The sequence below is a fragment of the Oncorhynchus kisutch genome, linkage group LG23 (genome assembly GCF_002021735.2).
Source record: "Oncorhynchus kisutch isolate 150728-3 linkage group LG23, Okis_V2, whole genome shotgun sequence".
NCBI lineage: Eukaryota > Metazoa > Chordata > Actinopteri > Salmoniformes > Salmonidae > Oncorhynchus > Oncorhynchus kisutch.
Window position 1 is genome coordinate 32,473,443 of NC_034196.2, and position 16,315 is coordinate 32,489,757.

The 16,315-nt window shown below is 41.0% G+C and overlaps 1 protein-coding gene and 1 long non-coding RNA gene across 2 annotated transcripts in view; one reads left to right on the top strand and one right to left on the bottom strand.

The window, feature by feature from the left end:
- Positions 1-6,506: 6,506 nt before the first annotated feature.
- On the bottom strand, positions 6,507-13,140 carry LOC109868848 (uncharacterized). The gene is made up of 3 exons (XR_002251950.2): positions 12,996-13,140; positions 10,206-10,270; positions 6,507-10,109 (listed from the first exon to the last, which is right to left on the bottom strand). It is a non-coding gene; the product is annotated as an uncharacterized LOC109868848 (long non-coding RNA).
- The window catches only part of LOC109868847 (electrogenic sodium bicarbonate cotransporter 1-like), an 84,596-nt gene continuing 80,181 nt past the window's right edge, over positions 11,901-16,315 (top strand). Inside the window, exon 1 of the mRNA XM_020458576.2 lies at positions 11,901-12,340. Within this exon, the coding sequence (XP_020314165.1) occupies positions 12,321-12,340 (20 nt within the window). The 5' untranslated portion in view covers positions 11,901-12,320. The remainder of the gene's footprint in view (positions 12,341-16,315) is intronic.

Sequence of the window (16,315 nt, forward strand, 5' to 3'; positions counted from 1 at the left end):
AGTTGAGGCACTCAACAAAAAAAGGCAGAGATTGATTTATTTTAGCTCACTTTAATCCATTGTACAGAATGAGAACAGGTGACTAAAGTTTTGTTGTCAAGCGGGAAGTCTTCCTAATTAGTAGATAAAGACACGCACACACACAAACGTTTCACTTATGTAAATGAAACCTGCTAATGTACTGTAGCTGTTTCATGTTAAGGATAAACACCAATGCTATGCCTGATATCAGAAAAAGCCATTAGTAGAAATTTGTCCTGCACTTCCTGTCCAGTTGCAGTGCTGTCATCCTCTCGCATGTCCACATCAAACGCTTGGACTGGCCTGACACACCAATTACACTGACGCTAATATCCATGTTCATTATGTGCTAACAATATCGTGGGGCTTTGCTGCTCGTGGTCTAGCCCACTGCCTAGGCAGCCAATAGCCTGACAAAATAATTATGCACACGCTCCAGCCAATGGGAGTACAGCTCCCCCTATATATAGGAGCGTGTCTCTACAGTCAGCCTCCCACTTTCTTCAGGGTGACTGAATATTTGTCTGAGGAATTGCATGACAAGATAAGTCTCAAGACGATCCTGCCAAATTGATCCAGTCACGGCGTCATATATCATGAGCAAGAAGCCACCACCAAAAGCTCTTTTAAAAGGATACTTCAGAATTTTAGCAATGAGGCCCTTTATCTACTTCCCCAGAGTCAGATGAACTCATGGACTCACATGTGATTTGTTTGCTTGGGCCCACAGCTGCGCCCTGCTGTCCTCCAAGGTGCGGCGGAAACACTTGGCATTTTTCAGTGTGCATGTCCCCTCAAGCGTTTTATACTCACTCTCAGGTTCTGAGGGCTCTTCCAGAGATGATGACGTTCCTTCCTCTCTCTTGGTTATGGCTCAGAAGGCTTGCCACCACCGGTATCCTTACCTCACTCTGCGTCTAGTGCTGTAGCTTGTCCTCTCATGCACACAGATGCAGGGGTAGAGCGGGTTTGTCCCTCACTCACCACGACCCCCTCAGGAGTGCGGTCAATGGTGATTACCCTTCCAGGTCTAGTAAAACAGCGTCTTTGTTACCACATACGGCCCCTGCACTACAGGTTCCACTTCCAATCATGCCAAGTATGGGCATTGGGCCCACACACACTGTGTTCTCGACAGGCTCAAACACTTGGGTTACGGATGTAACCATCACTCCGACGCCTCCAGTTCACACAAAAGGTAACACGGTATCCTTTCCCTTTCAAGGGGGTCCCCATGGGCTGTGTCAACGTCCAATGGGCCGCGACCGACAGGGCCATAGAGGACTACAGACTTTTTCTACTGAACGCTCCTCGACTTTGCGCTCTCCTGCTATCAGATAATTATTGGGAGTGGCGTTAAATCTGTCCTCTGCCCACCTGGTTAGATCGGACGCTGAGGTGAGGTTATGCCATTCAATTTTGTTGCCCCCTCCACCTTTTGTTGTAGAAACGGTGATGACGCAACCAGAGAAGGTTACAGGTCTGAACAAGGAAATTGCAGAGGTTCTGGTGAAGGAGGCGGTAACAGTAGTTCCCCAAGAGCAGAGAAACAACAGGCACTACTCACCCTATTTTCTCATGCCAAAGAAGGCAGGGTGGTGTGAGGCCAATTCTGGATCTGTGGGCCTTAAACAAGTCTGACGTTTCTGCATGATCATGACAAAGCTCGTTCTGGAGCATATCCAGCAGGGACATGTACTTCCATGTGCCATTGCCTCGGCATCACAGGAAATTTCTGAGCTTTGCTTTCCAAGGAGTGGCATACGAGTACACAAGATACGTCCTAGCACCTCGCGTCTTTTCCAAATGCGTGGAGGCGGCAATAGAACCACTGCATCGCCAGGAAGTCAGGGTTCTGGCATACTTGGACCTTCTGCTGGTTCTCACCCCATCAGTAGAGCTGGCGATCGTACACATGACCCAACTGGTGACTCATCTCACGCGTCTGGGTGTCCTCAGAATGGAGCGGAACATGACAAGCTCGGGTAATCGTAGGTGTGTGGCCTCCAACAGAACGCCACATCAACCTCCTAGAACTAGAAACGTTTTTGTTGGAGCTACGGCACATCGCACCCATGCATCGAGGACACAATGTGTTGGTTTGCTCAGACAACCAGACCACAGTGACTTATGTGAACCTCCAAGGTGGGGTGAGATCTCCTGCTCTTCACACCTTGGTGGAGGAACTGTGGCTGTGAACTCACCAAGTGTCTTCTTTCATTGATGGTACGCCACATTCCAGGCCACTTCAATGTGGGGGTGGACCTCATGTCAAGAGGAGGCTCTTGACCCTCGAGACGACGAGTAGCGCCTACAACCCGACATTGTCCACCAGCTATGGGAACTTTCGGGAGAGCCGAGGTGTATCTTTTTGCTACACAGGAGAATGCACATTGCGGCCTCTGGTTCTCTCTTTGGGCACAGGACGGACCGCCACTGGGATTGGATGCGTTCACACACTACCCGTGGCCAAGAGTTCTCCTACATGTATTATATATTTGATAAGGCCATTAGTTATTATTGCCTAGTTATCCTCAACATTGTGGTCTGAAAAACTTGGCTCATGGGCCACATCCGACCTGCAAATATGTCAAGGCTCAGGAGAAGATGCAGACGCAGACTGTTTTGAAGTAACAAAAGTTTATTACAAAAGCAGGGGGCAGGCAAACGGCAGGTCAAGGGCATGCAGAGGTTAGTAATACAGAGCAGAGTCCGAAAGGTACAGAACAGCAGGCAGGCTCAGGGCAGGCAGAATGGTCAAAACCAGGAAAACAGTAATTAGAGAAAGACAGGAGCACAGAAAAACGCTGGTAGGCTTGATGAAACAAAATGAACTGGCAAGAGACAAACAGAGAACACAGGTATAAATACACTGGGGATAATAAGCACAAAGACAGGTGAAACAGATCAGGGTGTGACAAAATCACAATATGATGGTATGTGTAGGAATAGTAATTCCTATTGGAATCCAGCCAGAGAGGAAATTCAATCATTTGAATTTTATCACCCACAACCTGCATTCAGAATGACTGCTATGGCGAAGGACTTGACAAACCACACTTTTTACCTTAACACTGAGATTTGAACAATTACACATTTGCTGTGAATATGATTGAGAAGTGTAAAAAAATAACGAATATGTATTTCTTCATTGGTAATCATTTGGGCTGTTTTATGAACACCTAAAATAATTGAGGCCTATCAGAATGAGGGAACCTAAGGACGCTTTGTGTGATTCTAGTAGAAACAAAACTTCCCTGTGTCCCTACAAAGCCTACCTGAAGTGCTGTGCATAGCATACTGTATGCCCAGAAGATAGAGCTATACTCACTACCTGGTCTGGAGGGTCAGTGTGAGCTCTATAGGCTGAGCAAGGTGCCAGGCAGTGTTAAGTTGCAAACCAATCTGTTATTACCCACTTACTTGGAAATTAGTTCATAATCAGACAGTTGGTGAAGAGCCTTGATCAAACGGGCCCTCGCAGCAAACTGCCTGTTATCTGCACAATAAAATAGGTCGCCACAGGTGAAAATGTGTACCGGTAAGAAACCTTTCATGTGCATGAAATATTCAGTCGTGGCCAAAAGTTTTGATAATGACACACACAAATTTTCACACGGTTTGCTGCTTCAGTGTCTTTAGATATTTTTGTCAGATGTTACTATGGAATACTGAAGTATAATTACAAGCATTTCATAAGTGTCAAAGGCTTTTATTGACAAGTACATGAAGTTGATGCGAAGAGTCAATATTTGCAGTGTTGACCCTTGTTTTTCAAGACCTCTGCAATCCGCCCTGGCATGCTGTCAATTCACTTCTGGGCCACATCCTGACTGATGGCCATGGACCCAAAATATCGATTTGTTTTGTTCCTGAGCCACTTGGTTATCCCTTTTGCCTTGCCTTATGGCAGAGAACCCATCATGCTGGAAAAGGCATTGTTTGTCACCAAACTGTTCCTGGATGGTTGGGAGAAGTTGCTCTCGGAGGATGTGTTGGTACCATTCTTTATTCATGGCTGTGTTCTTAGGCAAAATTGTGAGTGAGCCCACTCCCTTGGCTGAGAAGCAACCCCACACATGAATGGTCTCAGGATGCTTTACTGTTGGCATGACACAGGACTGATGGTAGCGCTCACCTTGTCTTCTCCGGACAAGCTTTTTTCCGGATGCCCCAAACAATCGGAAAGGGGATTCATCAGAGAAAATGACTTTACCCCAGTCTTCAGCAGTCCAATCCCTGTACCTTTTGAAGAATTTCAGTCTGTCCCTGATATTTTTTTCCTGAAGAGAAGTGGCTTCTTTTGCTGCCCTTCTTGACACCAGGCCATCCTCCAAAAGTCTTCGCCTCACTGTGCGTGCAGATGCACTCACACCTGCCTGCTGCCATTCCTGGGCAAGCGCTGTACTGGTGGTGCCCCGATCCCGCAGCTGAATCAACTTTAGGAGACGGTCCTGGCGCTTGCTGGACTTTATTGGGCGCCCTGAACCCTTCTTCACAACAATTGAACCGCTCTCCTTGAAGTTCTTGATGATCCGATAAATGGTTGATTTAGGTGCAATCTTACTGGCAGCAATATCCTTGCCTGTGAAGCCCTTTTTGTGCAAAGCAATGATGACGGCATGTGTTTCCTTGCACGTCACCATGGTTGACAGAGGAAGAACAATGATTCCAAGCACCACCCTCCTTTTGAATCTTCCAGTCTGTTATTCAAACTCAATCAGCATGACAGAGAGATCTCCAGCCTTGTCAACACTCACACCTGTGTTAATGAAAGAATCACTGACATGATGTCAGCTGGTCCTTTTGTGGCAGGGCTGAAATGCAGTGGACATTTTTTTTTTCCAGTTCATTTGCATGGCAAAGCAGGACTTTGCAATTAATTGCAATTCATCTGATCACTCTTCATAACATTCTGGAGTATATGCAAATTGCCATCATACAAACTGAGGCAGCAGACTTTTGGCCACGACTACAGGTAACTGCAAAAATAAAGGAAACACCAACATATAGTGTCTTAATAGGGTGTTGGGCCATCACAATCTGTCTTGGCATAGATTCTACAAGTGTCTGGAACTGTATTGGATGGATGCAGTACCATTCTACCACAAGAAATTCTATAATTTGGTGTTTTGTTGCTGGTGGTGGAAAATGCTGTCTCAGGTGCTTCTCCATAATCTCCCATAAGTGTTCAATTGGGTTGAGATATGGTGACCCTTTAAACCCCCTAAGCTCCTTTTGAGACTCCTCTTTCAAAGTCACTGAGATCTCTTTTTCTAGCCAAAATAATGGTCAACTGGGTATGTGTTTTTTTAATTTTTAATTTATTTTACTTTTATTTAACTAGGCAAGTCAGTTAAGAACAAATTCTTATTTTCAATGACAATTTTTTATTTATTTAACTTTTATTTAACTAGGCAAGTCAGTTAAGAACAAATTCTGCCTGTTCAGGGGCAGAATGACAGATTTGTACCATGTCAGCTCAGGGATTTGAACTTGCAACCTTCCGGTTACTAGTCCAATGCTCTAACCACTAGGCTATCCTGCTTGACCCTAAGCATGATGGGATGTATTAATTGCTTAATTAACTCAGGAACCACACCTGCGTGGAAGCCTTGCTTTCAATATACTTTGTATCCCTCATTTACTCAAGTGTTTCCTTTTGTCTGTTACCTGTAGATGAGCTTTGAGTGCAGTTTAGTTCAGTTACATTTGGTGGAGTTCTTGGTTTGCCAAAAGTGTGTGGTCACTCCAGCCCTTTATAAGGTGCTGCATAGCAAAGTTATGTTTCTAACTCAAAGTAGTGGTTTACATATTTTATTAATCACATTTGTCAGTCATTCATCTAAAAAATACAATAATTGTGTGCTAGGGCCTATTTATCGGACATTTATTAAATATTTTATAATAAGTTATTATAGGCCTTGGAATGTTGACCTATAATTCATTTGTTTAGAAAGTAATCAGAGGCCTACACATCAGTTTCACCATGAGTTGTTTTGTGTTTTTACACCGTGCTGCTGACAAATGAACTATTGGTTGGATGTGTAGTAACTACATATCTAGCGGAGCCCGCATCTAAGGACATAGATGTGACTATATTTAGCTGGTATTTTTGTTAAGAAAGCTGTTTGGGGGGCAGTAGTGAAAAACATCCTGTTATCACTGACTACAGTCAAGTTATTGGTAGAGGGATGAGAAGGGTTTTCCAAGAAAAACAATGAATCTATGGCAGCACCCAAGGGGATTGAATGTTTTTAGCTCTACCCATAGATTTTGCTCTCACATGTTGTCCCCATGAGTGACAGAACACTGAGCAAGGCTGAAACACCTGCATTTTAGAACTGCCTTACAAAAGAAAGCAAACATAAATAAATATGTTTTTATGTGGCTTTATTAACTCAATGATTGTTTTTACATTGTTTGCAAACTGATATGTGACACGTGTTAATGCAAAAATAACATGCAAAACAGGTGGGGCTCAAAACAGGTGGGGCTCTGCCCAACCTGCCCTGAATGACGGGTTGCCACTGAACAGGTGACACGTTTCAACGTTCCTCTTCCTTATTAGTACAGGGATGTTGATAAATGCCGCGTTCATGTGCTAGTCGGTACTAGGAAACTGACATTTCCGACTTGCTAACTGGTTGAACGTGGCACGTTTACAACTACAACCAGTTAGCAAGTCGTACATTTCTGAATTTCCTAGTACCGACTAGTACGTGAACACAGCAAAAGACGGCTACATACATGTTTCACTTATGGAAATTAGTCCCGAAGAGCTGCTAATGTTAATGTTTCATGTTGAGAGTAAACACCAATGCTATGGCTGATATCACAAAAGGCCATTAGACACACACACACACACACACAAACTTGGTTTCCATTCAATTGGAGACAGATTTTCATGCAAATATTCTAGAATCTGCATAAAGAAAACAACATGTGAATTCTTCAACTAGTGTTTTTTTTTTCCTCAAAGTGGACTTGCTTTTTAAAATACAAATTACCAGCAATCAACAATTTACATCACTACATCAAACATGTCTAACGCAAAACAAACCACACAGGTAAAAACAAGAAGACACTTTAAATACATATGTACTAAAAATAAGGAAAAAAAGGGCAATTGTATTCACTCAGAAAAAAATTGCATTATAATGACTGAAGAACATGTCATTCTTTTTGTTATTAACTATGGATGTCTTAACTAGATTATTAGATTCAATCAGAAATATTTTACATTTTGGTGTAGAATTATAACAAATTTTGTTTGATTTATTTAACCTTTATTTAACCAGGAAAAAAGCCCATTGAGACCAAGAGTATTTTTCAAGAAGGCAGCAACAATCAATACATTACAGAACTAAAACGTACAACAATACAATACAATTCAACAACATGATCCAGCCTCAATAAGCATTTACACTCCTCTGTAACAGTCTCCCATCAAAAATGTAAATTCATTCAGAGGCACTAACATATCTAGATGCAGCATGGATTGTAGACTATTCCTTGGCTCTGTTGCACAAGATGAGAAGGCAGTCTTGCCTAATACTGTAAATGTCCTGGGGGCCTTATTAAGTAGCAACCACCTAGCAGACCGGATATGGTAACTGCTGGTGGTGAAGGAGACCAGACTACATAGGTAAAGAGGGCTTTGTAGATGAACACATACTTTATATGCACATAAAGGCACATTTGTGAGGTCCAACCAAACATTTTGGTACAAGGTGCAATGGTGGGTGAGTGACTTGGCCTTTGTAATAAAGCTCGAGGATGCATGATTAACAGAGTCCAATCTCTGTAAGACAGAGGAGTCTGCATGCATATACAACAAGTCACCATAATCAATTACAGAGAGAAAAGTGGCCTGAACAAGCTTCTTTCTAGCCATAAGCGGGAAGCAAGCCTTATTACGAAAGTAAAAACCCAATTTCAATTTAAGCTTCCTCACAAGATTATCAATATGAACTTTAAAGGACAACTTGTCATCCAACCATATAAAAGGTATTTGTAGGATGACACTTTTTCAACGGATAAGCCACAAGATGTGAAAATGCTAACCTTCTCTGTCTGAGTACGAGCTCTGGTAAAGGTCATACATGTTTTGTACATTCAAGACCAGTTGTAGACAATAAAGGAAGGCTTGCAGACCCCCTGTGTATGACCTTCTGCCTGCCCCTGGACCCAGCTACCTGCCTCCTTCTGTTGTCCTTTACAATTAAACACCCTGCGCTTGAAACCAGCTCTCTGTCTCCCATTGTGTTCATTACAGAACCAGAGAAGGACCACATTAATATATGACTGTATCATATGCATATAGATGCAACTTTGCTGGTTGCATCTCATTTCCCAAATCATTAATACAAATTGAAAACAACACAGGAGATAAAATGGAACCCTGGAGCACACCTATATTAATCTCTAGAAAGCTAGACTTGTGATTGTCAGTATATACACATTGTGTTCTGTCAGAAAGATTGTTCCTAAACCAATTTACTGCCCCTTCACTGAGACCAATGTTACTGAGTCTAGCTAGCAACAATTCATGGTCAACTGAATCAAATGCCTTTGATAAATCAACAAACAGAGCAGCACAATGCTGCTTTTTATGAAGTGCATTAGTGATGTCATTTGTCACTGCCATAGCTGCAGTTGTGGTACTGGGCCCCAATCTAAAGCCAGACTGAACCCCGCTCAGTATGTTCTTTTCAATTAAGAAGTTTTTTTAACTGAGTTCACTAGGGATTCATAGACGTTGGCCAGGTTAGGGAGTTTGGAGATAGGACAATAATTATTAGCATCTGAGGGATCTCCACCCTTTAGCAGTGGGAGGACATGAGCTGATTTCCAAATGCTGGGTAGGGAATTGGTCAAGAGGCTCAAGTTGAAAATGTGAGCCACAGGTTCAGTACTAATACCAGCTGCTATCAGCATAAGAAACAGGCTCAAAGTTAAAATGGTTCACATGAGGGCCTATATCTTAGTTTACTGTAACAGAGCTTACATTAGAGGCCTGGGACCCACCATTATCAAAAATTGAGCCAGCAGATATGAAGTGCTTGTTTAAAAACCCCATACAATATCAGCTTTATCCTTCACTTCACTAAAATCCACCATTAATAAATGGTCAGGAACGTCAGAGGATACATTAGAACCTGACACTGATTTGATTAGCTTCCAGAACTTGGTATGGTTGTTTAGGTTCTCTGTGACTGCATTTAGATAGATATAAATCGGATTTGGATTTCCTGGTCAATCCTGCAAATTTGTTTTATAGTGCTCTGAAGGAAGCCCAGTCAACAGGAGAATTTGTATGTCTAGTTTGAGCCCAAGAGACAAATGGACTTGCTGCAGATAAAAATGGGTAAGTGATGACAGTGCACAAAATGTAATTTTTTGCTTAAATTTTCATGTATCGAATACAAATCTAAAGTTCAATTCTACAGATAGTTTTGTCACAAAAACTGCTGAGTTAAATAGAAAATGTGCCTATTCTGGTCTTGGCACGTGCGCTCTAGCCAACAGCTCACAGACACAGTGCAGGTAGGCTGTGCTGGTACAGTAGGCTAGTCTACATGATTAGATTATTATGGATAAAGAGCGAGAATATTTGTATTGGTCAAAAGGCAGTCAAGCATCGATCATCATGTCACCAGAATAAGACCCTAGATACTTATTGTAAAGCAGCATCAAGTTCATCACCGTGCACTTTCACCACCCTGTGAAGTTCATCATAATTTAATCTGTATCCTAATAAACTGCATGGTTTCCGGAGTTGTAGTAGGACCACACACCATATCATCACGTGACACTAAGTTTACTTCCATATGATGGTTATTATATCAATATCTGTGTTTTCACAGCCATTTGGCACATAATTAATTTTACAGACACAAAAAGATTCCACCATAGAACATTTTTTTTTTTTAATAAGGTATGACTTTACTCAAATAAACACTTGGTGGAAATGTGGTTATTGATGTGAATTAATCTTTTACTTCCTGTCCAGTTGCAGTACTGTCATCCTTTCGCACATCCAAGCATTGCTCCACATTGTATCCACATCAAACACTTGCACTGACCTGAAGCACGAATTACACTCACATTAATATCATTATTCATGATGTGCTAACAGCTTGTTGTGTGCTTTTCATCAAGGTCAAAGAGTTTCTCAGTACCTTGTAAACATTAGCTGATCACCGTCAGTTTGCCCTGGAGGGGAGCCAGTGAGGAGATGTGGAATCTGTCAAACAAAGTGACACTGTATTTGATGCTGTTTTGTAATTAATGATGTCAATGATTTTCAGGGGCGCAATTTCACTGTGGACGGGAACGGGGGAATGACCCCCCCACATTCTGAAATTGCATTTTTGTCCCCCCCAGTCTTATCATTGGAATGTGATACAAAGCGAGGCAAGGGTGTGCTTTAGGACCATGCGGACGCCTCCGAGCAGTCCGGTAGGCTGTTGGAAGTGTTTATCTGACTGGATAAAAAATACATTATAAATATTATGCCCCCCCCCCACTTCTAAAACCAAAGTTGCACCCCTGATCATTTGTATATATTATTTTTTTAAATCCTTTTAAATGTATTGACCTGCATGGGTACTATAATGGGTTTGTATAGCTTGGTTTCACTTTCATGCCTTGTGTTTTTCAATATGAATGAGAAAGGGGGGAAAAACATGTATTTCTTCATTGGTAGTCATTTGGGATGTTTTATGAACTGCAAAAAAAATAGGCTACCATTTTGAAGGACCATAGGGACGTTTTGTGGGATCCTTGAGGAAACATTCCCAGTTGGTCCCTGCAAAGCCTATCTGAAGTGCATAGCATATGCCTAGAAGATGGAGCTATACTAACTTCCTGGTCTAGAGGGTCTTTGAGCTTTATAGGCTGAGCAAGGTGCCACGGGCAGTGTTAAATTGCAAACCAATCTGTTATTACCAATTTACTTACAAATAGTTGATAATCAGACAGGCGGTGAATCTACACAATAAAAGAGGCTGTCAGGTGTAAATGTGTACCTGTATGATAGACCTATCATGGCCATGAAATATAGATGAACTTTGAGTGTAGGTGGTTTAGTGCAGTTATAGTTTTTATTCGCATACAAAGATTTGCAGATGTCATCTCATGTGCTGCAAAATGCTTATGTTTCTAGCTCCAACAGTGTAGTAATATGGGGCGGCAGGTAGCCTAATGGTTAGAGTGTTGGACAAGTAACCGAAAGGTTGCAAAATATAATCCCCGATCTGACAAGGTAAAAAAAAAATCTAGCGTTCTGCCCCTGAACAAGGCAGTTAACCCACTGTTCCTAGACAGTCATTGAAAATGAAAGTTTTTAAAAATATTTTTTATCTAGCAGTGGAGCTATAGAAGGACAGTCTCATTGTAATGGCTGGAACGGTATCACACATATGGAAACCAGCTCCTCCCATCAGCCTCCACTGATACAATGACAATACACATCATCCAAAAAGTAAAAAAAGAAATAGCAATTTCTAATTCATAGTAGTGGATACATGTATTAATCATATATATTAATCATTAGCCTATATTTATGAACCACAACCCCAAAAAATGGGTAAAAAAAATAGTAATTTGGTGATTTCACATTTAATAATTATCCCTTATCAATAGGCCTTGGAATGTTGACCCATAATTCATTTGTTTAGATAGTAAACATAGGCCTACGCATCAGTTTCACCTTTACTTTTTTTTCTTTGTACACCCTGCTGCTGAGAAATTCATTATTGGAAAGATGTGTGATAACTAGAAATCCAGCAGAGCCCAATATCTCTAACTTTTTGACCTCTACCTCCCACTTGTGGCGTGACGTTGAAAGAGGGATGGAACTTTAAAAAATGGAAAAAGACACGCCGCACTCAAGAGCTTCTTCAGACACACGCAGAGAAATACGAAAACGATCGCGAAACTTCGAATATTTACTTAGAATGGTGTGATAAAAGCTATCGTGGTATACATAATCTAAAAGTCAGTTTCTATGTGTTGTCGAACCGATTAAATGTAATTGATTACTGCCAGATAGTTGTATACGCATTTGAATAACTTTTCTTTATGAGTTTATTCTTTCTTCTCAAAGGCAGGAGAGAGTTGCTTAATGGAGTGAGACCAACGTTGCTAAATTGTTTCGTGTAATAAAGTTTGTACGCATCGTTTTGAAACCAATCTCAACAACTTTCTTGCTTTCATTGAGCAAGGCGATTGGGACATCGGCTTCAGTCTTCTGGAGTCATCCCCGAGGAAACGCTGGACAAAACTCTGGCAGAATGAGCACCGATAAAAACAAGTGAGTATGAACCAGTTTTTTTTGTGTGACCACTTCCTAAAGTTAATATTTATTTTCCACTAGCCTATGTGGTTTTGGTGGTGTCTGTTGGACTGGGCATGTTGCGCTTCAAATATTGTCCCGGTCAGAAGTGAGGTAATTTAATAGCATATCACGTTACTGCTGAGTAACGTTAGCAGATGTTCCTAATACTAGCTACTTGGATAGAGTTCATATTTCAACACACGCTAACCATGGCCATTATACTGGAATCTACGCGTAATTACGCAAAGCCATTTTGTCGCCAAAAGTGTTCCATCATGGAAAATCTTTATGGCATGGCATTGTTTACCCTTTGAGAAACCTTAAAAACAGGGGGAAACTATGAAATAATCAATGACAACCTTTCAAGGAAGGTGCCTTGTGGTAAAGCGAATTAGCCGCGTTAACTATTTAGCACCCTACATTGATTAATTCTCAGTAGCTAACAGATCTTATACACGAGGTCTGGATAAGCTGCCTGTTACCGCCGCTTCTCCAAGGCTGAGGCATGAGAGTGCACGATAATCTTCTTTTCCGAGAGCCTGTCACAATCAATTAGATTGTACGTGTCTAAATAAGACTCTAGAGCCAAGTGTTATCGCTCGTCAGGGTGAAGTAATTTATGAATACATACATGTCTGAATATTGACAACACCACAAAAGGTGGCAACTCTCCTTCGGTCTGTGTGGCCTCTTGAAAGTATAGCGGAAGAGGCAAAGCGAGAGCGTTTACTCCGCAATAGCCTCTGCTGAGTCCCTAATAACCGGATGTTCCGATTTTCAGGGGAAATAGAAAGGTATGTGACACGACTTCCGCTTTTGGACATTAACTTGGCGAGAGGGTGGCGCTCTATAGTAACCCCTCCTCCACATTTACTGGATTGGTTGAACAGTACAGAAGATAACCTTAAAACAAAGTTGTTTTTTCTTGTCCTTGAGGTCTGTGTCGTGGATCTAGTTTCAGGCATTATTTTTACGTTTTCTACTTTCGGTTAACAACATCTGTCCACGAAAATAAGACCACAAAGTGAGATTTTTTTGTATGAAGGTCAATGAGTGAATTTGTAAAACAAAAAATAAAATAGCAAATTTGCTAAGTCAGGCTTATTTGATCGAATAGAAGTTTCGTAATGTTTATGTTATGAATGCACTGATATGTGGAAGAACGTGGCATTTCGGCAACTTTGGGAAAAAATGACTTTATATAGATGTTATCCGTTGTTCACGTGAATATCTGCCCTCTCATTGGCTAGAATGGTCCCACCTGATCTCGCCTCTTCCCGCCTTACTTCCATCTTCAAGGACATGTCTTTTCGTTGTTAGAGCAGACACTTAACTTTCTTGTTAATATAATAGATAATCTATGGTATAGCCAACCAACATCGCTTGCCTCTCAGGAACATGCACCCTGGTGGAAAGTTTTGTATGGGTTGTATAGGTTTCTAAACTACACGCTCTTTCTCCTTAGATCTAAACCTCCAGATTACATTATACTCTTTGTTTTTTGTACATTATATGTAATCCATTCATGCTGTAGATTTATTCTGGTAAAAATGTCTGAAGCAGAAACTGAGTGGTGGAAAAGAGATCATCTGGTCACATGCAATGAAAAATAGAGCAGAGAGAACCTTTGAGATATATTGCCATTTGTGATCTCCTTGTGAATCATTTCCATACTCATTCAATGCACATTTATTGCTTCATAGTTTGACAAGGAACCACATTGTAAAATACCTTTACTAAAAAATATGATTCCTCATTATTTATATTTTGTTTTCTCAGTGACTAACCCACTAATCGGATAATGTTTGACAGGGAAATCATTATTTTCTGTCATGATGTCATCTTTATTTTTTTAATTTTAACTTTATTTTACTAGGCAAGTCAGTTAAGAACAACAAATTCTTATTTATGTTGGCCAGGTCGCAATTTTAAATGATAACTTGTTCTCAACTGGCCTACCTGGTTAAATAAAGGTGAAATAAAAATAAATAAAAATGTACAATGACGGCCTACCCCGGGCGACAGTGGGCACTGATTATGCGCCGTCCTATTGGACTACCAATCACGGCCGGTTGTGATACAGCCTGGAATCAAACCAAGGTCTGTAGTGGCGCCTCTAGCACTGAGATGCAGTGCCTTAGACTGCTGCGCCACTTGGGAGCCCCCATCTACTTACTGTCTGGATTTATCAGTGCGTTGTTTCCTGTTGTCTTTACTTTAGAGAGCGGATACAGGAAACCAGTGACAGACGCTTTAGGCTGATTAGGTGCTATGCGGGTTAGATTTTGTAACTTAAATCAAATTTTATTTGTCACATGCTTCATAAACAACAGATGTAGACTAACAGTGAAATGCTTACTTACAGGGTCGTTTTCCAACAATGCAGAGTTTAAAGATAAAAAATAATGGAAATAGACACAGGAATAAATACACAGTGAATAACAATAACGAGTCAAATAAAACATGGCTATATAGAGGGAGTACTAGTACTTGGCCGATGTGCAGGGGAACCAGGTAAAAGAGGAAGACGAGGAAGCTATGTACATGAACAGTGCATTCAGAAAGTATTCATACCCGTTAACTTATTCCACATTCTGTTGTGTTACAACCTGAATTCAAAATGGATTAAATATATATTTTTCTCTGATCCATCTACACCCCATAATAACAAAGTGAAAACAAGACATTTTTGCAAATTTATTGAAAATCAAATACATAAATATATAATTTACATAAGTATTCACACCCCTGAGTCAATCAATACATGTTAGAATTACCTTTGGCAGCGACAACAGCTGTGAGTCTTTCTGGGTAAGTCTCTAAGAGCTTTGAACACCTGGATTGAACGATATTTGTACATTATTATTAAAAAAATTCTTCAAGCTCTGTCAAGTTGATTGTTTATCATTGCTAGACAGCCATTTTCAAGTCTTGCCATAGATTTTCAAGCTGATTTAAGTCAAAACTGTAACTAGGCCACTCTGTATCATTCAATGTCGGCTTGGTAAGCAACTCCAGTGTATATTTGGCCTTGTGTTTTAGGTTATTGTCCTGCTGAAAGGTGAATTTGTCTCCCAGTGACTATTTCAAAGCAGACAGAACCAGCTTTTCCTCTAGGATTTTGCCTGTGCTCACCTCTATTCCGTTTGACTGGACGTATTGATAACTTCACCACTCTCAAGGGACATTCAGAATCTGCTTTTTATTTTATTTTGACCTCCCTGGTCTTTGTGGTTGAATCTGTGTTTGAAATTCACTGCTTGATTGAGGGACCTTACTATTATCTGTATATGTGGGGTACAGCGATTAACACGATATTTGAATAATTAACTAAACACTATTATTGCACACAGAATAAGTCCATGCAACGTATGTGACTTGTTCAGCACATTTTTACACCTGAACTTATTTAGGCTTGCTATAACAAAGGGGTTGAGTGTTTTATTGGCTCAAGACATTTCAGCTTTTCATTTATAAAAAAAAAACTAAAAACTGAATTCCACTTTGACATTATGGTATTGTGTGTAGGCCAGTGACACAAAATCTCGATTTTAAATTCAGGCTGTAACACAACAATTCAAGGGGTGTGAGTACTTTCTGAAGACACTGTAGGTAGGGGTGACTAGGCAACAGGATAGATAAGACGGTAGTAGACAGTAGTAGCAGCAGTGTATGTGGTGAGAGTGAAAGTGTTTGTGTGGCATCATTATGCATGTGTGCTTATGTTATGTGTTGGTGTGACTGTTTGGGTAGAGTTCAGTGTGTGTGTTTGTGTGTAGTTGCCCCGACAGAGTTAGTGCAAGAAAAGGGCAATGCAGGTAGTCCGGGTTTCCATTTGACTAGTTATTTAGCACTATTGTTTAGCAGTCTTTTGTCTTGGGGGTAGAAGATATACAGGGTCCTGTTAGTTCCGGACTTGGCGTTCCGGTACCAATTGTCGTGCGGTAGCAG